The sequence below is a fragment of the Branchiostoma lanceolatum genome, chromosome 10 (genome assembly GCF_035083965.1).
Source record: "Branchiostoma lanceolatum isolate klBraLanc5 chromosome 10, klBraLanc5.hap2, whole genome shotgun sequence".
NCBI classification, from domain to species: domain Eukaryota; kingdom Metazoa; phylum Chordata; class Leptocardii; order Amphioxiformes; family Branchiostomatidae; genus Branchiostoma; species Branchiostoma lanceolatum.
In genome coordinates this window covers 18,941,058-18,964,833 of record NC_089731.1, presented here as the reverse complement: position 1 = coordinate 18,964,833, position 23,776 = coordinate 18,941,058, and the positions used below count along the sequence as shown (strand labels likewise).

Here is a 23,776-nt window from a genome sequence, read left to right as displayed (position 1 = left end):
AAAATAAGGTCCCTGCATTGGATATTTGAGCCTAGTATTTCACCACTGTAGAGTAGAATAGGCTTCACTAGACTATTAAACAATTCTAATGCAAGAGAAATAGATGGGTTGTAATTTGTTGATAGTAATGACTTAAGTTTGAAAGAGGAACGGAGGGCCTTAATTCTAAGTTGTTTATTCGCACATTTGAATAATCCTGAGGGAGTTAAGTCTACTCCTAGATATGTGTAAGAGGATGTTATGTCTATTGTTTGACCCTGTAATTGGAAAGGGGAGCGGTGATTTTTATTTGTTCTTCCGTTTTTTGAAAAAGATCATTATCTTAGTTTTATTTCTATTAATTGTTAGTTTCCAAATGGAGCAGAAGTTATCTAGTCTTTTCAAGTATTCTTTTAGGCCATTTTCTGATTTCGACAGGTCATCTGCCCAGAAAAGGCTGTTGATAGGGGTATCTTTTAAAATGACAGGGTCACATAGTGGAGAATTTAGTAAGTTTGGAAGGTCATTTACATACAGATTAAACAGGAGCGGGCTTAAATAAATAAGTGCACCCTTGGCGAACTCCACAGATTGACTTGAAGTATGCTGATAAACCATTTGATGTCTTATCGCAGTATTTTATATCAGAGTACGTTGTCTGAATAATTTTTTTAAAGTTTCCCCCTACACCTGATGATAAAAGCTTGTAGAACAACCCATTTCTCCAAACAGAATCGAAGGCTTTTTTGAAGTCAACAAAGCAAGCATACAGTTTACACCCCGGCGCAGATATTTGTTTTGAGCACAAAAATGTTGTCACTTGTGCGAAAATTCGTTCGGAAACCAGACAAAGACCCCGTTCACACTCATTTTTTTCAATCGCGATTGAAGTATAATCGCGATTGAATCGATCTGATCGCGATTGATTTTTTCAGTGTGAACGCTCCCAATCGCGATTGGAACGATCCAAAACGATCCAATCGCGATTGGATTGTAACTACCTCCGGAGGTAGTTTGATTGGATTAATCCTGATCGGATCCAATCCAATCCTATCAAATTTTGAGTGTGAACACAACTACGATTCATTCCATCGCAATCGGCGGAGATTTCGGCTGGTTCCGGGGGTGGGAGGTCATACATGCGGGTACGTGGGGTCATAGTTCGCATCGCGCGGGAAAACAAACCCAAGCCGCACGTCAGATCGCTCTCTTACAACAACAACAACTTTTCATCGTCAACAATACCCAAGAAGAAGAATAAAACTCTGTCAGCAACTTCAGCTGGTGGCAGATGGCACGATGAGGAGACCAGGGTCCTCATCGCAATCTGGGGGAGAGAGGAGGTGCAGGCGAAACTGGGGAAATGTCACCGAAAGAGGGACATTTACCGCACCAAGTGACAATGTCTAGCGGAAAAATAGACACAAAACAAGGACAACAACAACAACAACATTTACCAGATGATCGCCGATAGCATGCTTCAATCGTGCTTCAATCGCGATCAGATTACGGCGTACTTTAATCCACTTGGCGAAAAGCAGTGTGAACGCAAAAGTTTCTTTGCGTTCAATCGCGATCGGATCGAACAATCGCGATTATACTTCAATCGCGATTGAAAAAAATGAGTGTGAACGGGGTCAAAATGCCATACCAATTTCCTGTTGATTCTCGTATTCAAAAAGAAAATGCTGAATTGAAATATCAACTTGGAAACAGAGGGCTGTTCCTTCGTACACACAGTTAGTTTTAGGGAGTGAATAATCAAGACAACTAGTAAGATGGAAGTTTTCCTCCCAGCCTATTTTTTCATCTTGACTGCTTGCTATATTTTGAGACCCAAATTGTGTGAGAAACATGGAAATAGACTGGTGTGGCAAAAGCTTCAGAAACCAGTGAAAGCCCTGGTTAAAAGTCTTAGTCAGGCTTCTCTTAACCACATTTACTCTGTCTGAACAGCATGTTATGTTCTTAAATGGACTCATTTGCCGAGTTCTGTGCACCTATTGTCCCGTAATCTCCTCTTTTTTCACGAGGAGGAAACCACAAAAGTAACACCTGCACTGCCGCGTGTAAAACTCTGGCTGTGCCCGTTGCGCTCGGCCCTGTAGTTAACCCCAGCCCGCAGGTCTTCCGTGCTGAAGTGTGTAATTACCTCGGACGTCTTCGCACTTTTCATCCTCTCCCGGACATCCAGAAATCTAATTATGAGGCGTAAATTGCCACTTTCAAACGCTGGCTCCTGCGGGCAGGTGGAGACAGGTTTTCTGTGAAGGAGAGAAGCGATAGTGGGAAAGGTGTGTGGGGTAATTGGAAGGGAAGAGCACAGACAAGATGGCACCAACGTGGCTGGCTGTCGCCGTGGCGATGTGGCTGGCAGGTATTGTGGAGGGGTGCTCCCGCGGGACATCAGTGCCCACCGGTAAGGCTCGATCACGTTTGCAAAGGAGCGTGGGACAGGAGGGAGGGGGGTTACAACAGCATGCAACAGTTCCATCATTGGTTTAGAGGAGAATGGAGTAATTTTAGGTTTAAATGAACCTGCTTGAAAAATAATGGTATCTGTGTTTCATCAAAGGGTTTCAAACCTTTTATAAAATGATTGTGGTTTATATATAAGCTATGGACATGTACTGTTTCTTTGATCAAAGGATGTTTGACCAGCGTGTATTTGTGGTCATTTGGGTGCTTACTGGTGTCTGTAATCTGTGTCACTTATCTAATCCCCCACTGTGTTATTGTCGGCGCAAAACCCTCGCACTACTTCTGATCTCTGTACTGGCCGATCTCGATGGGAAATCCGCCATCTTACCGGGGACTTACTAGAGAAGCCTCGGCTTATAAAATGCCCGCTTTTTTTGTACAAACTACCTGGTCTGGCTGCATTCCTCGGGCCTTGTGCTTTGTGGGTTGGTATGCTGATGTTTCCCAGTCAATCCATGCAATCTGTTTGGAAAATAGCTGGAAGCAACAAGGTGTTTAGAAATGAAACATTACTATTTTAATGTACATGCAGGTTGCGAAATACTTTTTTGAGCCAGGTTGCCCATTTTGCAACCTAGGGCAAAAGCTAGGTTGCACATCCAAATTTCAGGTTGCTCCACCAACATTCACCGATTTCTTCAAATTAAGCTTGTACGTAACGTATAATACTACTAATATTTCAAAATATAAATTAGATGATATTGTGTTCCCCATTGACCTAACAACATTGGACACACCAGCAAAAATGTAGGCACATCGCTATAAAAAAGGCGGGAGCACAAGTAATCCTTTAGGCCACACCAAGTGATACTCCTATTAATCAATGTTAACAACCGGGAATAAAGTATTTGAATAGATCATAAAAGATAAAAGCCTACATTGATGGTGCAGAACAATTGGCAATTCAATTCATTCAATACCTTCCTACATACGAAATGATACTAGTATGAGGGATTTTTAGAAAAATTGGGCATAGGTTCCCCGGCTGGCCCCTATCCGGGGGCCACGGTGCCTCAAGGTCAACAAGTGAAAAAAATACACAATGGTATTTTCAACTTGGAACAAGGCAAGAACACTAAAAATGACATAAGCTCGAGTGATATATTGGGATTTTTGAAAAAATTTGAAATATCTCTTCCGTAAATATTAGTGCTTTTATTGTGGTAATACTGTATTGATAGATTGACGATGATGATTCAGGTTAAACTTGTCTGGAAGTATCTATGGAATCTTGGGAATAACATGTCAAACTGACCCTGCAGTCTCATAAAAAAGCAACGTTGTAACTCTATAGTAATTTGTAAGTCTATGATCTTCAAGCCGATATATCTAATGTATCGGTTGAGCTTGTTCTGTGGGTCAAATTGTGAACAAAAATAAAACACCACTATAGAGAGGCATGAAAAATGCAGAATAGGCAACAGAAGACCATCAAAACAAGTCCATCCGTTACATCTGCTTGGAGACTAGTGACAGTAGACATGTTGAAAGAGAAAGGTGGTGAGATTAATGAGTTCTAGGTGTGGAGAGGGCAGGCGTCATTAGGGAAGGTGTAAAGGGTGGTGTACAGGATTATGTACAATATGTAGTGACGATTTCCCAGGAGTAAACCTCAAACAGTAACACATGTCTCACCTTCATTTGAAATACCATCGACTGACTCCTGTAGATTGCAAAACTTACAAATTGTATCAACAAATTGTGCTCTCATGTACGAAAAAAAGGGATTCGAAAAGAGGGAGTTTATTTGCGATTCAAATCACAACTTTTCCACCTTCTTATCATAAATCCTCTGCTGCTGAATGTTAACTGATTCAATTATCATAGTCTGTATTTAAGTATTTTAAGGATATTTATTGATGTATAACTGAGTTGTATGACCAATTTTAATGTTAAGTTAATCTGTATCATAACTTAGTTAAGTGCAATCTTTTATTTATACATTTGTGTTTTGTCCCTGTAAATGTTGGCTCTCGAAATCAGCCATGCTGCCTGAGAGACCGTGTAGTGTCTTGTTACACTTCCAAATAAATAAATAAATAAATAACTACAAGATCCATATATGTTTAGTCAGTGTTAAATTTAGCTCTCACGAACATAGCATCTACCCACTTGTGGTACTTGACATTTGGATATGATGCCTACATTGTATATCATGATGTATGTACATGTAGTAAAGGCCTGCCAATTAAAATGTTGAGAACTCTGCTGTCATCTGAGAGGTGGGTGCTGAAGAGTATGCCATTCAGAACTGATGGCTTGAATTGTACGTAAAGGATGACAGAGAGTAGAATACTGTTCTGATTCTGAATAGTTTTCTTGAAAAAATTGGACATTTTCTCACAAGCTCTTCCTTCAAACCTTCTTGATAGATCCTTAGATACTTAAAGATTCATAGATATGTCTTCAGACTGCGAGATGCACCCCTCTCTTGCATTGCTTTGTACTCCCATCACATGCAGACAGTGACCTGAGTAACATGTTATCCATTCTTGGTACACAACTGTCCCTGTGTTACACTATCGAGGCTGTCACTGCTGCTGTTAATGAGGCAGAATGAGTGGAGGAAGAGGGAAGTGACAGGACACTGAGCGTGACAGGTGGACAGTGTAGACAGCGTGATGGTATAGCGACTATTCACCTGTCTGTCCTGTCTGTGAGTAGACACTAGACAGGAAACAAGTTCTGTTCGGAACTCGTGGAGTAGTGTGGTGTGACGGCAGAGTGTTTGCCCCAGAACCCAAGAGGTCCTGGGTTCGAATCCTGCTATGTCACCGATCTTGTGCCCTTGGGATTAAGGCACTTGACATGACTTTCCCCACTTCACTCAGGTAAAAATGAGTACCTAGCTTTGGTTAGGCACATCCCTCGGATAGGAGGTCCCGTATTTGAGAAGAGCCTCACCTCGAGCACGTAAAAGAAATCACTACACTTATCGAAAAGAGTAGTGGTCCTTACCGATGTGAGTGGATCAAACATTAAACAGTTGGTATTTAGGCAACAGAATCTTCAGCAAGTTGAAGTTGGTACCAAAGAAGGAGAAGAGTAGCTGGAAGTTAACAGGGCACCAAGAATAACTCGACAGGTGTATGGAGGAACTTGACTAGAAAAAGAATCCTTTCAACTGTTTGTATGTTTAGTTATAAACAAAATTCAAAATGTTTTGAAAATATTATAAATCTTTTGTAAACAATGAGAAAGGTTTAAAAATATTTCTATAGACTGTCTGAAGAAACACTTGCACCGTGACTTGGGAGTGACTCTAAAATTAGATAGAAGTCTGAATTATTATAACTAGTTTAAAAGCTTTGTGATACATAAAAGGCATAGAAATATTCAGTATCTTTAATCTGCAATTGGCAAAAAAAGTTTCAAGGTTTCAGAAAAATACAGTTAACTTTCTTTCAATTTGGTAAGCCAAAATAATACTGCCTTGTTATTATGAATAATAGATTGCAGGAAACAGAAGATAAGCATTTGAACCCTGCAAATAGGCCTTTAGATTGTGACTTTTTCTTTTCAATACATTCAGTTTGTATTCCTTACTTTAATCTACATGTGTTTGCATGTTCATACATTGTTCTTGTCTGTTAAGATATCATAGCTGCTCCTGAAAATAACATACTTTGGATCCATGACTTTTCTGGTAACCATCTACCATCAGTACCAAGTGCCTCTTGTATGTTATGACTCTAGGAGATTACTTATGCAGCACAACTGGTGCACATGCACGTTCATGTGAAACACAGGAGGCGAGTAGTACAGCCACATTGTCACAAGTGTGAAATATCAAGTGAGGTAATCTATATCAAGGCATGTTGGCTGCTAGCTCTTCTTCCTAGCCTAAGTACCAGCCTCCGTAGTGACAGCTGGCTCCAGCGGTCACTACGGAGGCTGGTACTCAGGCTAAGCTTTTCTTTCTGCGTCCAAATTTTCCTCCTCTCAAGCAAAAATAGACACAATCCTCTTCTTGTGGCCAGAGGATTTCTAATACATACATACATGTTCATGTAGGCAACACACTGCTGTGCATGTACATATGAAATATCAAGTGATTTCATATTTTCTCCTCTCAAGCAAAAATAGACACAAACCTCTTCTTGGGTGGGATATGATCTGGATAATCCATGAGTTAAGTGAGCCACAACTCATCAGCTCTAAGTGAAGCAACCCTCAGAAGGGCCCTTAAGTCCCTCTCCTGAGGTCGTCACATGGTTTGCTCACCATCTGAATCACCCTTCAATTCACAGTCTCCATGGCAACAGGCTCTTCTCCCGAAGCATGGTTTACAGTAAGTGGAGGAAATTGCACGTCATTGGCGTCTTTGTTTTTGATGGATTAAGGGCCAATTTACACACAGCTTTTCTAGATATCTGGACTGTAGATATCTGCCAGGCGACAGCTTTTTTCTGTGTCTAAACAGGAATTTTATGGTCTTAATGAGGGTTTTTTTAGATGTCGGGAAAATTTCCGCCAACCACTCTGAAGCGTTCGCCCGACAACTCAGCGGGAGTCCCCGACCGCTCCAGCCGAACGTCTAAACAGAATGTGTCGCGTAGTAGACATCTGGAGGTCGGGCTTCTCGCTAGTTTGCATATTTGGCGGGCGATAAAGCCAATTAGGGGAAACCTTCTTGGCATCATGGTGGAGGGAAGTGGACCCGCTCCAGGTCCCGATCGCGGCAATTCATGGAGCTACGCGGAGGTGTGCTGTCTGATCAGCGTATGGTCGGAGGTGGAGATTCTTCGTAGGTTGGGGTCCGCAAGGAACAGAGACGCGTACTTTAAAATCCAAGAGAGGCTTCGTGAGGCGGGATGGGTTCGGTGAATCGGCCCTCCCCCCCTCCACCGCCACGACAAGGGCAGCGAGTAGGAACGCAGCATTGATTCTGACCGGTCGCTGTCGTCGTCTCCGGTACCTCAAACGACTCCTACACTCAACCCTTGCTTACTGCCTCATGTTTAGCCACACGCGAGTCAGATAAAGAAAGAATACCATCTGATTCATCATGACGAAAAACACAGGCGGTTCTCCCGCCATATTGAAACTCACGCTGTATGTTAGGTCACAAAGGTCACAAGTGCAATCAGCGCGCTGCGTGTGTTCTGTGGTACTTCCTGTTGGTGTGTATAAATGCGTCCAGATATCTTCGGCTCAGATGTCGGCGGATTTTTAGATATCTGGAAAAACTCTGTATAAATTGGGCCTAAATGTTGCTCGCTCCCTGCAAACACTGAAATGCTAATTGTATTGAAATGCTAATTGCATTCTGTAACAGAAACATACTTTCTCTTGTTTCAGGTTGCCATATTAACTTACCATGGCAACCAGGTGTAAACAGTCTTGGTTGAGTAATTAGAAAATTATACTTTTATAGTGCAAAATACCAGCAATAGAGACACAATGTCATCAGCATGAAATGTATACATTTTGGAAAGGCAACATACAAGTAATATCTTACCTGTTTGTTGAAAATTTTATATACAACTGTATGGTGCAGGAATATCTTGACACAAGTGAGCAGACTGACAAACAAATTAGATGGAGGGCAGTATTGCTTGTAAGTAAGGGGGATTGAAGGTTTCCAAGAAGTAGACGACAGCTAGCATTGAAAAAGCATTGTACTGCCATGGAACCTTAGGAAGTGTAGTCAAGTCAGTACATGTGTGCATCTGTTCTACATGTTTACACATTGTTGGCGAGCAGTGAGTCCTTAAGCTAATCTCTCCAAGCAGATGTTTGGTTGAAAGATTGTAACATTTTCTGACTGCCTGGTTTTCTGACCATACCTCATCTAATTGTTGCATGTGTAGGTAACAGAGGAGATTATACATACTGCCATGAAATCTCGTGTCGTACCATCATACTACCATGTGTGCATATGCCATACTGTACATAATGTTAACCTACAATGTAGGGATGTTGGACGCTTCAGACCATGGCTAATCAGACAGTGTTCGAAATACCCACCTGCAGTCTGCAATGTGCAGAAAGATTTTCAAGATTGCAGAAGAGAAATTAAACAACCTGCAATTTTGCAGAATGAAAAAATCAGGCTTTAGATTCGATGGTTGTCAATTTAGCAAACTAGTGGCGCTGTACATAAACTGAAGCCTGCGCCCTGCGAACCTGACAAACTACGCAGAGCGTGAGGCTTTTTTTATGCTATCCAGGAATACTACTTCGATTTTTGAAATCTTATATTTTCAGTGGGCCGTGGTTGTGCATTTTTGTCACAGGTCGTGTGATCCTAATTACCCATCAGAACATTGATTTGATTGATGTTGAATAAATACGCTTTTGCTGTTCCAATTTCAATTAAGTAAATTCTCTTGTCATTTGAATTTTTCACTCAAATGTAGATCTATGTTATTCCTGTTTCAAGCTTTACTAGACAATACATGTAGTAAAAATTAGAGTGAGAGAATAAAGAAGCAGCAATATTGCAAGGCTAAATATGATGCACATAAGTAGGCATTATTAGGTTGAGGATAAATAGATAATCAACAAGAGTTCTACGACCTCATACCTTCGTCAAATGATTTTGACCTTTATGACTGACGTATTAGGAGTGTTTTTCATCAATCATCAATCATACCAGTTGACCCTCTTCACCCAAATAACCTAAGTTGTCCAAACCTCCTTGTTATGACTATGAGCTTAACAAAGAAGGTTATGCTAACATTTATCATCAATTATGCAAATAAGCTCCCTCCTTATTAGCATAATTTGATTCCATGGTGTTCACATTCACACAACTTCCTAATGCCACAAGTATGAAATTACCGTCATTTACTAGTATGGAATTATAGTAGTTTCTCATTGATTATGCTAATTAGGCCAACATTTGCATATTTCCTATCTATCAACATTCCTCTCTTCCTTAGTTACAAATGTCACATATTTGAATAGTCATATCATGGAACACAGCAGATTTTTAAAATTGCCTCATTAATCATGTGAGTTAGAATTTGATTTGCATAATTATCATCCAATCATACAAAGCATCACGTAAGCTATCTACATACCAAAAATCATGACCATCCATCAAGACCATCTCGAGTTATAGTTTTTCTCATTAATTATGTCAATGAGGTTCTCATTTGCAAAGCTGATATCTATTAATATTTCTCTCTTCCTCAGTTACATATGTCACATGTTTGAGAGTCCTATCTTTTGATGGATGTATAAACTTTCCTCATTAATCATGCAAATTAGATACTGATTTGCATAATAAGTATCTAATCATGTACATCAGCACTCAAGCTATGTACTTACAAAAATTTATGACCATCCACCAAGCCCTTCTTGAGTAATTCCCTTTCAAAGTCTGAAGCAAAACCTGCCCCTGCTATAGCCAACCCATACTTCTGCTTGGAGACTACCTTACCAATGCCAACAGCTGGCTGACAGCCAATTTGTGTAACTGACGTTTCCTGCCTCCAATATGACCCCTCAGGACCCTTGCCCCTATCCATGACGCCTTAAATTGGAATACAGCCAACACCGTACACATACTTCAGCATACAATGTAACACATTTTTACACTTTTCTCGTTAATTATGCAAAACACTTCGCCCAAAATCTAATCATCTTGAGATGTCCCACATACACACCGACACACCAACTACGACAACAAACCATCCAGGCGTTCTCGACTTATTCTGTTCACTAACAGACACACAGACAAGCACCGTCGAATAACCTTGTCGACGAAACCATTTCGTCGCCGAAGGTAATAAAGAAGGTTTTTAGTATGGAGGCTTGTGTATTTGCAGAAAATATTTTCAAATTGCAGAACAAAATTTTGACATTCTGCAATATTGCAGAACACTGGCAAAAAGTATTTCTACCACTGTCAGAACTTGGCACAATACCCTGGCCAACTCAGCCTGACTGGGCCCAGTTTGTAAAGGGTCGAATCATCCTCTCCAATGTAGTAGCCCCCCACTTTCCAACTGTTGCATCTGTACCAGCTATCAACTCTATGGTTCATGATTGAAAATGTAAAATGGTTCGTTCCGTTTCACCTCTGAACCTCCTCGCGAGGTAGTCTAGAATGGTTCTGAGTAATAGGGTTTTGAGGAATTATAATCATGAACACAAAAGCGTTACGGAACCGGTTCACACTGATGTTTATTAAGTCGCACATCTGGGTACGCAGGAAAGAGTGAAAGTTTTTAGCTGTCGATCGGATTTTCGGCCACGTTTTTTCGTAACATCTTGCTATGGCCCCCAAGTCGGGTTCTAACAAATATCTATTTGGGGGATCAGGAGGTCCAGAGGAAACTTGATGGCATTCATTGGAACCAGGAGGTGTTCAATGAATTCGCCATGGGCCTGAAGGACAGCAGTTCAGTGCCAATCGAAGTACAACTCTTGGTTAGCGCACGAAAAAGTGAAAGTTTCTGTCAATGGGATATTTCGGCCACATTTTGTAAAAGTAAAATCTTGTTACGGCCGCCAACTCGAGGTGGTGCGGGATCACAGCAGACTTTGCATAATATGCAAATTTGTTGTAAACCGTTTTCAGTGTGCATGTTTACATCGCGGACGCAAAATGTAAACCGTTTCTATTCGGAATATATCCGAAATGGTTCAAACTGTTTTCTTATTTGGATCATGAACGGGGCCTCTTACAATAACCCATTCTTAAAGCTATGACTAGCCAACTCTTCTGGTAGAGTATTCATACTCTCCAAGCAGAGCTAGGGTTTTGGCTGGTTTTTGACGTGTTTTTAGGCGTTTTTGTCATCCCTTCTACTTTGTCATCGTTTTTGTTGTGTCGCCAACCCAAGGGTTGGAGAGTAGAGTATTCACCCTATTTGTCCAGTTTCTAGTATGTTTCCAGCAACTTATGGAGTGTGGTAGAGACTAGTGAGGAGGGCTAGTCTCAAGCAGTGGCTTTTGCAAAGGGTTGGACAATCTCCAAGGTAAAGGAAGCTGGAATTTTGGGGATCGGCGAGCACAAGGGAACAATTTCTTCTCCTTCTTCCCAGCGTACTGTACATTAATTCAGGGCAGGGCCTTTCCTAATGCCAGTAATGGGAATGTCAGAAAAACATGTTGGAAACACACAGGAGCCGGATGTGCTCCAAGGAGTCTCCGTGGGGAATATTATGGGTTTAAAGTTGTTGTTCTGGTTTTCTTACCCCACACAAAACTCCCTGAAAGCTGTTGACGCCTTGTAGTTGTCAAAGACGTCTTGTAATTGTCAAAGGCGGTATTTACATGATAGAGGGGGCACTGTGTGAATAAGTCAATACTAGGGACGTGCAGAGAAAATTGTATCCCATGTGTTTAAAACCACCTTGCCCTATGTATAAAGAAGATGGTATTCACATGTGGCAGAATCTCCATTGATTTTTAGTTCTAATCAGTAAATGCCATTAGAACTGATTTGGCTCCATAAAAAACGATAGACCACATTGCCGTTGGTATGGACTGCGTGGAAAGGTCAATGGTTTGGGTCAGTTTGTAATTGCACAATTAGATCCTTCGTAGATCATCGCTGCTTGTTAATGTCAACAAGGGATGGGGTAACCAGCTAATGTGAATCTCCGTACAAGAGAAAAGAATAAGGAAAGAGAGGCATCAAAGCTTGGATGAACAATAGTGAAAAAAGGTGGAGAATGGAAAAAAATTTTCCGCCCATGCAGAAACCACAAAGTCTTGCAGAGGTTCTTTTGGTGCCATGGAGGAGCAAAAGCTTACAGGGGGAGATCCCCTATGAGTATGGGTCGAAATAGAATTTCCTTTTGTGTAGTTCTTGAGATTCATAATGAAGAAGGCAGGCACTTGTTCATGCCTGGTTAGCCCTACTTAGATGTTGTGTTCCATGCTCACAATCCCACAGCTTCTTGTTTATCATATTTGTTTTCTAAGTAAGGGTAAGGATCACGGCAACAAAGGCGAGAAAATCTCTCGCTGTACACTTCCTTTCCGATTCCCTTTTATCCCGCGAGATGGTTTATTTCTCGGACTTCCGGTTCATGGCAAGGGGATACCGAGAAAAGAAAACAGGGAGGATTTAGGAGTTTATGCATGTGAAGTATTGCAGGATCAGGGCGTTGGATACACCTAACCCCTTTGCACAGGGCACCTGTATCAGCGCTGCCCCTCCCCAAATCAGGACACTGTTTAAAGATTACCACGAGATAGCTGCTGTCAGGGGCTGTACCATGTGTGTGCAAGGATGTGTAAGCATTCCCTGACCACAGGACACTGCTTGCATACCAATTGGGGGCTTTTGTCGATTGCAAAGTCTTAAGTTGTGGGCTAAGAATGGACTCAACGGATTAAGAGCATTACTGAGACAGAGATAGGACGTACCATGTATAAGGCTACATGGGCTTAGTGTCATCTGTATAGCCGCAAGTATGGACAGACTGTTTATTTGGGAACAAGCGATCCCGCAAACATAAACATGAGATATTGATGTGCAAAAGGTGATGCACTTCTTTGTCAGAAGATTTGGACTTGAGTTGGCTTAGGCCAGATCAAAATATTTCATTTGACTACATCCAGTTTATATATAGATTGCAGTCTTCCTTGAGAAGCTTCAACAGAAGTCTATTTTCCTTGCTTCTTTTTTCGTTTTTCTGGACTATATGTTCATATGTATGAAGTGAGGAGCACGATTAACATTATTCTATTTATCCACAGACTAGACCTGAGATAGATAAAGCAGAAGAACTTCCGAAAAATTTCCAGGCATACTAACATGAATACGATCATTGGTCCTTGTTTTTTCTTAGTTTTTATTTATTATTGAAAAACACATCTGTCAAACTGGGCAAAATATATACAAGGACATTATATAATGTCCTTCATACTACCCATCTCATTAAAATCAACTACTGAAAATCATGTGAGCCAGCTATTATTTCATGGATAATGATGATCTGTACCTCAGGTGCTAGCTGACGGTTTCAAGCTCCTGCTAATGAAGTTGTCCCGTCATTATGCGCCTCTTCATATTACCGATATACAATAAAACGGCTTTTGCAGTGGACAAGCTGAGCCTTCGGAGTTTAGCGGAGCACAAAATGATTACCAAGCCAGTCAGAATAATTACCGGGGCCCAGTAGAACGGCTGGAAAATGAGCCCAATCAAGACCACCATGAATGACAATTAGTGACAAAATGATTGATGAAGCCTACTTTGAATACTGATTAACATATTTACATATTAATGAAGAAAGAAAGGAGCATGAAGCCATAGAATGTATCCCTTGGGGATCTGGTGCGCAGTATTTACCCAGCCCCCTTTTTGTGCTCACCCCTGCATATGTTTGTCGGGTGGCATCTCCCATATTTACTGGGGTGTGTAATGTTTATTGGGGCTCGGTGTGCCTTGGGGTTGCGACACAGTATACTATACCTCTCTCTGTGAATGGCTGGCAGCTAAAAGGAAGGGACGTCCCAGGAATATACACCTCGCTAGTGACACACACTTTGTGACCCTTGGATTACCGTTCTGCGGACTCGGGCAGAATGTTTCTAAGAAACTTGAAGGACCGGATGAAACGGACGGTGCGCCCGCTCACAGTGTGCCATGCTGCTTGGGCTGTCTTCACGGCCTTTTGGATGGCGCTTGCAATTGCATTGCTGTTAAAATGTAAATATTGCCTCCGTACTGATTGGAATCTACAGAAAACGACTCGCTTCCGAGGCACAGAACGCTGACCTCTGCACTTCATGTCTCTTTTTCTGTGCAAGGTAAAAAGCCTAAATCTAACCAAAAGTTCTGTTTGTTGCTTCTTACAGGCGAACCCTTCACAACAAGAGAACCACCTGCCCCCAAAGGTGAGACTGCTTACTTTGTGTCACTAGTGTAGTATTTGTTGTGTACCACTTCTGTTGCTTTTTGTTGCCATTGTAGATCCGACAAATGCGTGGCGGAGAAAATGCCGGCGTGTATCCATGCGGGTGGATGGAAGCAACTCGCATTCAGTCGCAAAGCTAGATAATCTGCCAAATATGTTACTGTTTTTACTTTCTGATACTTTTGAAAACAGTCTCCCACGCAGGATGTCAAAATTGCGAGCTTGGCATTTTATACTTGTTGTGTGTGAATAGTGAAGACAATGTTCTTGTTTTTCTGTGAATATGTGGGGTAGGGAGAACACTGTTATTAGTGGCTGGTAAAGCCTGTAATCTTCTGCTGTGTGTTCTACCAATTGGGTTTATCTCTAGGCAAATCGCTTCTTTTGTAGTGCATTAATTCAGTCTCCGTCTCCACACATGATTGACCCCTTTTTATCCCCCCTTCATGCTAAAATAAGCAAGGGGGAAAAGAAAGGCCCACTTTCTCCTTTCCTGTGGTATAGGTTATCAGGGAGAGAAAATCTATCCCTTCCCTATAAGCATAACCAGCAAATGTGATTTACTGTTGGCTTTGCTGGTAGTTTTGTCATTTTTGAGAATCTTTTTGTAGCTAAAGTGTCAGATAATCCTGTTTTTGGTGATTCTACGTAGGTAAAGAACGTGTCACGCTCGGGAGATCACAAAGTTTACATTATTGAAAAAGGGTTACCTGTGACGCAGGCTTTTGTATTTTAATTTCATGAAGAACCGCGGAAGATGGGGTTACTTACACCCCGGAATAGAACAGTAACAAGGCGTAACGATGCCCGAGACTATCATTACAGTTTCCGTTACTTGTTGCGTAACAAACAGCATGAAAAAGATGCCCTTTGAACTCTTGTGGTCTGCTTTTGGACTTTGGCAACCACCCACTCAAGCATAGAGAGGTCAAGACTGGAACAAAAAAGTGGAGGTTTCCTGTTATAACAGTCGGGAAAATTAGGAGGGGAATTTTAGAGGAGGTACAAGGGTAGCAGACGCACAGGTAAACAGTAAGAGAAATGGTGTGTGGAGGATGACTCCGAAAGTTCGATAGAGCGTAGCAAGGGAAGAAAGAGAACATAGTCAGCCTCTGCAACAGGAAGGACTGGTGAAGGAGCCTTTGAAGAAAGGGAGGTCAAGTTGTTACTTAAAGATGCAGTGCATCTTTGTTTGCGTGGTCTCGTGTTGTGGAAAGGATCTTGGTGGTAATATAAGTAGTGCACGTGTTCGACTGATACTGGCACCCTGTACATGTTTTCAGTAGAACGGCCGTAATTTTGTTGTCTTGGTTCTCATTTCAATTTCGTTTTCTTTTTTTGGAATGTAGGATATTAGAAACTAGTTAGTGAAATGTCAGGATGGCCATTTGGTAGTTAATTTTTTGTTATTTGGTTTTGCGACCTATAAGATTGATTTATTGTAGGATGTTATCTCGATCAGTGTAGCATTCCTAGTGATAGCAGAAAGTAGGTAACATAGACGTAGTAGCACCCCAATATAAGCTCCCTGATGCCAAAAAAATTGATAAGATCTGATGAGTATTTAGAAGTATTTACATATGATATACCTTCAAGTTCAGGTTCCTGAATTACCAAATTTACCTGTTGTTTTTGACAACTGCAGAAATGTATGTGAAAGAATTATAATCGCTTAGATATGACTGAGGGGTTTCAAGACCGTATGTTTCAAGACATATTGATATTGAGACACCCACAGAGACGCATTCGACTGAACTATTTCAATAGAAGGTTTAGCAGTCTTGAGGTCAAGCACTACAAAACTTGCTCGCTTGGCTGCATCCTTGGCCAGACATTCTGACACATGTTTGAATTCTCACGGGACCAAAGAGAGGATCAGCTGGAAATGTCTCCTTAAGGGTCGGTATTCGCTTCCCCGCCCAAGGATTGCCCGATTCCCATTATGATATTTTAAGCCGGTCGGAAATATTTGAAATGCAAGAGAATTGATACGATAATGGGATTGGTTACGCTTTGATCTTTAGGGAATAATTAGTATTAATTAGGTTGATACGTTTGTCTGCCTGACTCTTTCTAAGGCGGCTCAGATAAGAATTACTGACATTCCTGTCTAGCCTTTTATTAAAGTCCTCCAGGGCATCTTCTTGAGACAGAAATCTATCTAAGGATAAACCAAGAAAACCGAAACAAATTGCTACTTCATTTTCACAGCAGCTGTGAGGAACACTAAGAACACTGAAGAACAGTAAGATGTAATTTTACCGATCACATCCAAAGTTTGTGGACAAGATACTTGAAAAATATGGCTACATAGGGCTCATCTTCCTATAAGAGACATCTTTTAAAGAATAATAAGGCAAGAAAACAGAAAGAAAGCGTTACTAGATTTTCAATTATATATGTTAGAAATGCAAGTGTAGTCTGCTATTTTACTAATTCATATTGCAAAAGTAGTGGACAAGATTCTCATAATATATTGCTCTAAGTTCGCCAACTTGAATTGGGGACAGATTTCCATGCTTGACTGACACAGACTAGATGCTGAAATAAACTAACAGAAGAGTGTCCTAGCATGCCTTATAGCTAGATTTATGGAAGATTTCTGCCTTGACCCCTGAATGTATGTACTCCCTGGGGAACAGACTGCTTGCTGAGAAAATGTGGCCCTGTCTCTGGGCGTGAAATTATGGGTGTCCATTTGGACTCCTATTACTGACAGTCTCACACAGTTGGAAAGCCTTGTTCGATTTTATGTTTTTTTTGTCGAACCTTGTTTCATGTGCCTTTGGTGAAACAGTCATCATACTGTAGGATCTATCTTGTCAACATTGAATAGTTTGCTGGCAAGCCTGCCTTGAAATCACATTTTTGTGTATGATTATGAAAATGCTGTGTATCACTGCTAAAGGTACTAAGAGAAGAACATGAGTAGATGCATTTTTAATCTCTTCTTTCTTGTCCTCTTTTTGGGTTAGATTGATGGCAAGTATCAAAAATGATGTGAAAGGAAATTATTTCTAGTGGTTTGAAATCCAGTTCACCCACCTGTTACACACATGTGAGCAGACCAGTTTTCTTTATGGGGAGTGCAAACTAGGAACGGGGTCACGTTTTTCAAAAAAGAAAATAAACAATATAGTATGCAGTGGGGTTTAGGCATAAATGTTTGGTGTTACACTCACAATGGTGTTGAACATATCGGGGTCAGCCTCGGAAAATCGGGACTGTAGGGAGTAAACATAGGAGAATGTTTTGGAACCATTAAAGCACTTAAATGTCATGTTGTTGTTGTTTTTGATAGACACAAAAATCTAACTCCAGCAAAGAACAAAGCCAGAGATGACTTCGAAATAATTTTCCCCCAAGTTTTGTACAGAATTTATCTGAGAAATTATTTGAGAAACGGTCATAAAAGAAATCTTAGAAAGTCCTATGGCAACTCTTAGACCCCGTTGACACTCAAAAAGTTTAACCAGATTAAACGTATTATACTTAATAGAATTGATCTGATCGCGATTGATGTTTGCAGTGTGAACGCTCCCCATCGCGATTGATGTTCCATGGATTGGATTGTTTGTATTCACCTCCTGGAGGTAGTTTGGGGAGGATTAATCCAATTCAATCCTATCGAATATCGAGTGTGAACACAACTACGATTGATTCAATCGCGATCGCCAGGGATTTCGGCTGGTCCCGATTGATTCTACGCCGCAGCTGCAGTCTTGGGTGTATCTTTTTAAACTTATCACATAAATAATCAAAGGTGAGTTTGCTCAAACGACAATTTTCATGCCAGTCCGAGTCTGTAAATGTACCAAGTACAATGTTGTCCCACCAATCGTCATTCGTTCACGTTCCAAGATTGTCCTGTCTACAGCTCTTGCCACGTTCATTACCTGTACTACAGCTAGGCCAATATACAAAAGCCCTTGTCGTTTACGCCTTCTCGCGATCATAGCCCGCCGATTGCGTTCCCTTCCACAGCTATAGAACATTCTCCAGAGACACAAGATCATCAAAAACATATGATGGTGGACTCCCGCCATTTTGTAGTGAAGCGATGCCGAACTTTTGACCTCGACCTATGACCATTAACAAGCGATACTTCTGTGAAACGCATGCGCAGTTTCCTTCAATCGGACTCGAATCATGGGGTACTTTAATCCACTTGGTGAAAAGCAGTGTGAACACACAAATCAATCGTGATCGGATTGATTCTATCACGATAAATGTTTTATCCGATCCATTTTTTTGAGTGTGAACGGGGTCTAAGAGAGAGGACCAATTTTATCATGGTATAGCTCAAAGTGCTGGAATTTTGACCTCAAAATGTCTTATATTTTGAGATTATGTTAGATCCAGACAAATGTAAAAAGAGCTTGTAAAACTTTGAGTCAAAGCAACAGTTGCTAGGAGTCTCTCTCTTAAATTGTGTTACAGTTTTTTTGTCTGGATTGTCATTATGATTCTTTTTTGACATAAAACCACAGTGGCAGATGTGAACAGAAGCAGCCATTTGTCCCAGAATCATCTCCACTTGAGTTACAACAACATTCCTGAAACAGTTGGGCTAAACTTCATTGTTTTGTAAATAACACTGCTTCCAATTTCACCCCCTGCAAGGAGATAGGCGATCTGAATTCCTTGGAAATCGTTCTTCGAAACCACCAGTGTGTGGGGCGGTTGAAGAGGCAGGCACTAGGGCTTTCCATCCCACTCATTGTTCGAGAGCCCATGTTGTTAATTTTCATTGTTAAATTTGTCATTTTAAGCTTACAAAAATACATTCTTGTCAATTACATGTCATGAAGTTTAGATTTTTTGGATGGACGGGTGAACATTTTTCCTGGAGACAGCTCTGTAGGGAACATTCATTTTTTCTTGACACGATAGGCAGCTACTGCAACATTATTTTATTCAGACAGATCCCTCGCAGGTGTATTTTCAATTTCAGAATAAATAATGATTGAATAAATCAGAAGATGTTGCACCCATACTGTACACAGGAAGTGATGTAGCTCAGATTTACAATGTATTTGTGCCCTAGCAGTTTATAACATCAATTAGTCCAGCAAATAAATATTACAGCATGTAAATATTTCCACCTGTTTGCAGCATGCTAATCAAAATTGTTCCAAAGACACAACTTTTGTTTACTGTCCTACCTGGTACCTGTTGCTTTACATTGTGACTGTGCTATCTTACATCTAGCTAGCCATCTACATGACAATTATTTATAATATCATCGGTACCTTTCTGCCTTCAGCAATACCACTGTTGTCTTTGTCATGCGCCGGCTTTTACAAATAACCAGAACCCATAGTTAAACTGCTTTATCAAACTGCCCTGGTCTCAAGAAGCAGGCTAATAACAAAGATCATTTACATCTGATTACCTGAGGAAAAGAAGGGGTCTGGGAGTGCCGCTAGGATTTGTTTAGAAATAAGTACAATAGCAAAATGTTAAAGGTTGTGACATGCTTAGTTTTACAAGGTCCAATATCAAATTACTTTGAGCAAATTGTTGCTTCAGGTAAAACGTGTAATAGCTCATTTTAAGAGTCACCATTTTGCAATGAATCATTACTGGTCTGATCTCTGTCTGTCAGTCAAAAAGGAGTACTGTAAATGCAGAAATGTTTGCGGTGGTTTTATGCTGGCGATTTTTGCGGTAAGCTCTTCGCCGTGAACTTAAAACCACCGCGAAAGTTTTGCCCTCCTATCCCCCTTGTCTATTATTTCTCAAACGCGAACTTAAAACCCCCGCGAACACTCCATTTTCTCCCTACCACGAAATTAAAACCACGCGAACTTAGATACATTTAGAGTAGCCATTTGAAGAAATTTCTTCTTTCCCCTTTCATCAGTGAATGTTTTACCTTGTCAGATTTCAACATATTGGATTTCTCCTAGCTATGGTAAGCAATAACACCAGATGGTATTTAGTTGTAGCCTCTACCAGGCTCCGCGGGATGGCTGGAAAAATAGTAGAAATTGGCCGTAATAGAGTGAATAGTGTGCCAAGGGAGTTAGCTAACTCCCTTGGCACACTATTCACTCTATTACGGCCAATTTCTACTATTTTTCCAGCCATCCCGCGGAGCCTGGTAGAGGCTAATTTAGTTGATCAGCGGCTGCAAAATTATCCACTCAAGGCTTTAATTAAGAAATGAGAGGACTAGACTCCACTTATGACGTGGTATTCTTCAATATTGTCAGACCAATATCTTAACACCACAAAATCTTAACAACACATTCTTTGATGCTATATGTCCCAGTAACAAGTGTGAGAACATGACAGTTATTTTGAAATTTTTTGACATGGTGTACTGGCAGTTTCCAGGCCCCTACATGCATTCATACAGACAGGAATGCTATGGGAAAATGACATAGGTATATATTTTTTCTGCTCTCTGTACATTTCTGTTGTAAGCATTCTGATACTCTCCCATGGCCCAAGAAAATTAAATGTTGCTGAGTGATGAGAAGGGAAATAGGAAGTATTTTTCAAAGGTCCTTGTTATGTCAAAGCAATGATCAAAGATACCTTCCTGTTTTGATTCTAGTCAAATGCTTTATGTCAAATGTCTACAGTTACTCTCTGTGTATTGGGGAATTGGTACATGAAATTGAAGTAATTCAAATTCCTCTAGTGAACTTAAAATATCACTGTCTCAGTTGTTCTTGTACATTAATCTTTCAGCTCTGACATGGAGAAATGATATAATTTGCTACTTAGGTGTAAAATAGAATAGATATTACCATGTTAGATGCTTCGATAGGTTCTAATGATTTTAGACTCTCAAGTAAGAGGACAGGGCTTTAAAGTTTACATCCACATCCACAGTGACTAAGATAAACATTTAGCGGTGATATTGTATATAAATGCCAGTTGTGCAACAAGAAGATACATGCCAAATCGCCCATTTTTCAGTACACTACTCTACCTGAAGAGCACAGTCATAGTGAAGTATGGCATTGATTGACACATACTGAAGTTTTGATTATACAAACACATTGAAGTACATTCTTACTCATCATACAAAACTGGCCGACCTCCCTGACCTTTAATTGACAGTCTCAATATCAGAGAGTCACCGACAGAACGAACAGAATGTCTTAACTTGGACAGTAGACTTTTACAGGTAAAGTAGGTGTTGTCTACACACCTGCACACAGATACAGCAGGTGATTAATAAGTCGCAAATTAGAGGTTCTAACAACCTTAAGAGTATCGAAACTGATTCAAATCAAAGTATGCGCCTTTACCGGCTTTAGTCTGACTTTTTATTTCAGTGTGATATGGAATAGATAGACCACACTAAACACATTTTATATTAGATTAAAATTCTCATTATGTATTGTTAGTCTGTTATCACCCTGTACAGTAAAAAAAAGTGCAAATTGGCTAAAGCTGCCATGCTAGGCTAATTCTTGCAGATTTGTTGAAAAAATGTAGAATATTAGAATCAAAAGGTGGTAAAAGCAAGGACTTGTCGGAAAGACTTTATGTTTGTTCCCGTCTTGTGTCTGATGATTTATCAGGGAGACTGAAGGAGTGGTGCCACATTTGCTGTCCCAAAGTTTGCTCTGAGATAGCCACTGGCGTCTAACCCCTCACAGTTTTCAAGCATTCTGTATTTCATTGTGCTCTATGGGGCTGACCAAACACCTATATGTCTTACTCAAGTTACTGTGACAACCCCATACAAGTTAATAAACTCACTGGGTAAGAATGCACATTTTCCAATATAAACGACTCTGTTGATATGGCCATAGAATAGTATTAATTCAAGCATTTGTCGTTAGGCTGTTCTTTTGTGAAATTCTGAAAATATGCAACATAATCTGAAACTACTTTAATTCATTTATCAGAGTTTCAGACAAATTTCATTCATACAGACTACTATAATTTATTACCTGTATTATATATCTTTGAACCCCTTGAATATTCAACATCATGGGGAAATTGCAATGATTGATTACAAATATGCGTATTTTTGATAAACCAAGACGTAAATGTTTAACCTTTTCCCTGCTGCCTGATGGCTACTTCAGTGTGCTAAAGATGAAAGATTTTGTCTATCACATATCAACAATTCGTGTTGAAAGTGTCCCTAGTAGGGCTGTCTCCAGGACCCATCCCTCCGTCCCAGGACGGAAATTTGCTTGTTGGGAAGGAATTTTTTTTACCTTGTCCGTTCCAAAATCTGATCTTTATGACATGAAATTGATGAAAATGTATCTTCGTAAGCTTAATGATGAATTTTACAAGGAAAATTCAACACATTGTCTCCCAAACAATGTGTGGGATGGAAAAAAATTAAAAGCTGGAGACAGCCCTGGACCATAGTCTTGTTTTTTCCTGGGTGGGCCAGTAAGAGATACCAGACCCAGTCAGTAATAAAGACCTACCTCAGCTCCTGTTGATCAATATCTGTGCATGCTGGGATCTTTTATCTCTGTGATTGCTGTTCACTTCAGTGAGTCATAAGCCTGGACCTCTGCCATTCTCTGAACCTACTGAGTTGTGAAGATAGATAGGGGATGGCATACTGACTTGTTCGCTTCGTGGCCCAGCCTTCACTTCAGTTTCCAAATTACAATCCTTTATGTGTCCAAGGTGGTCACTGACAACATTCTTTGTAATTTTGTAGAACCAGAATAAATCATAAATCTAGCTTATTCTTGCCTGAATTCAGCATGAAATGTTCACTAAATCAATAGAATAAAATGTAGAACATTTCAAAACTTCAAGACAGAGCATGGTGGCTCCCAAGCCGTCTTGAATATTGTAGCTCCATTTAGGGCGACTTTAGACCTACGATTATGTACAGTCGTGCGATCATCGTCGTGGGCGACGGTTTTCTTTAGACACACGGTCAGGAAACATCACGGGACCCCCGCGGCGCAGAATTCCATTGATGTGCGCGTGTGACCCAAAGTGACCTCTTGCGCGCAAATTCAAAATGGCGGGGGAACCGTTTGTTTTCGTCACGCAAAAGATGAAGACTTTGCAACAACTGTTGCCCTGCAGATGAGACGTTGAGAACGTGCTCAACAAAGAAAGAGATTGAGGCCAGTAGAGACGGGCAATACCTGGGATTTAACCGGAGTTCGTGGCCGCCGCCGGGGATGTCACGGGGATCGAGGAATAGGGGCATACAATAGAAGTAGCTACTGGTGGCAGGGCGTCCCGCCAGAATAACCGGTTTCGGATGAGAAAAATATGTTTCCATTGCTGACTGCATACATATTTACAAAGAAATCGATAGAAACTTTCCTTCCCGGACAGGAAACAGCACGCGGTAGGCCTATTAGCATATCACCCACTTCCGTCGCCGTCGACGGTTCTTCTTGACTGTAGACGAGAAAAAAACAGCCACTTTTTGGTGGTCCTTTAGATAATTTTTCCCATTGACGCAAACATAAAGAATCAAGTGTGTATAGTGACCACCTGTCCACATAGACCAGATCTAATCTGTCCTT

At 40.7% G+C, this 23,776-nt stretch overlaps 1 protein-coding gene across 12 annotated transcripts in view; it reads left to right on the top strand.

Moving 5' to 3' along the window:
- The window catches only part of LOC136443694 (agrin-like), a 222,340-nt gene that overhangs the window by 139,958 nt on the left and 58,606 nt on the right, over positions 1 to 23,776 (top strand). For 10 of the 12 annotated variants that reach the window (XM_066441031.1, XM_066441035.1, XM_066441038.1 and 7 more), the window contains exon 2: positions 14,230 to 14,268. In XM_066441031.1, the coding sequence (XP_066297128.1) occupies positions 14,230 to 14,268 (39 nt within the window). Of the gene's footprint in view, positions 1 to 2,295; positions 2,399 to 13,806; positions 14,081 to 14,229; positions 14,269 to 23,776 lie in introns of those variants that run through there. The other 2 variants (XM_066441041.1, XM_066441040.1) reach the window with 2 other exon arrangements.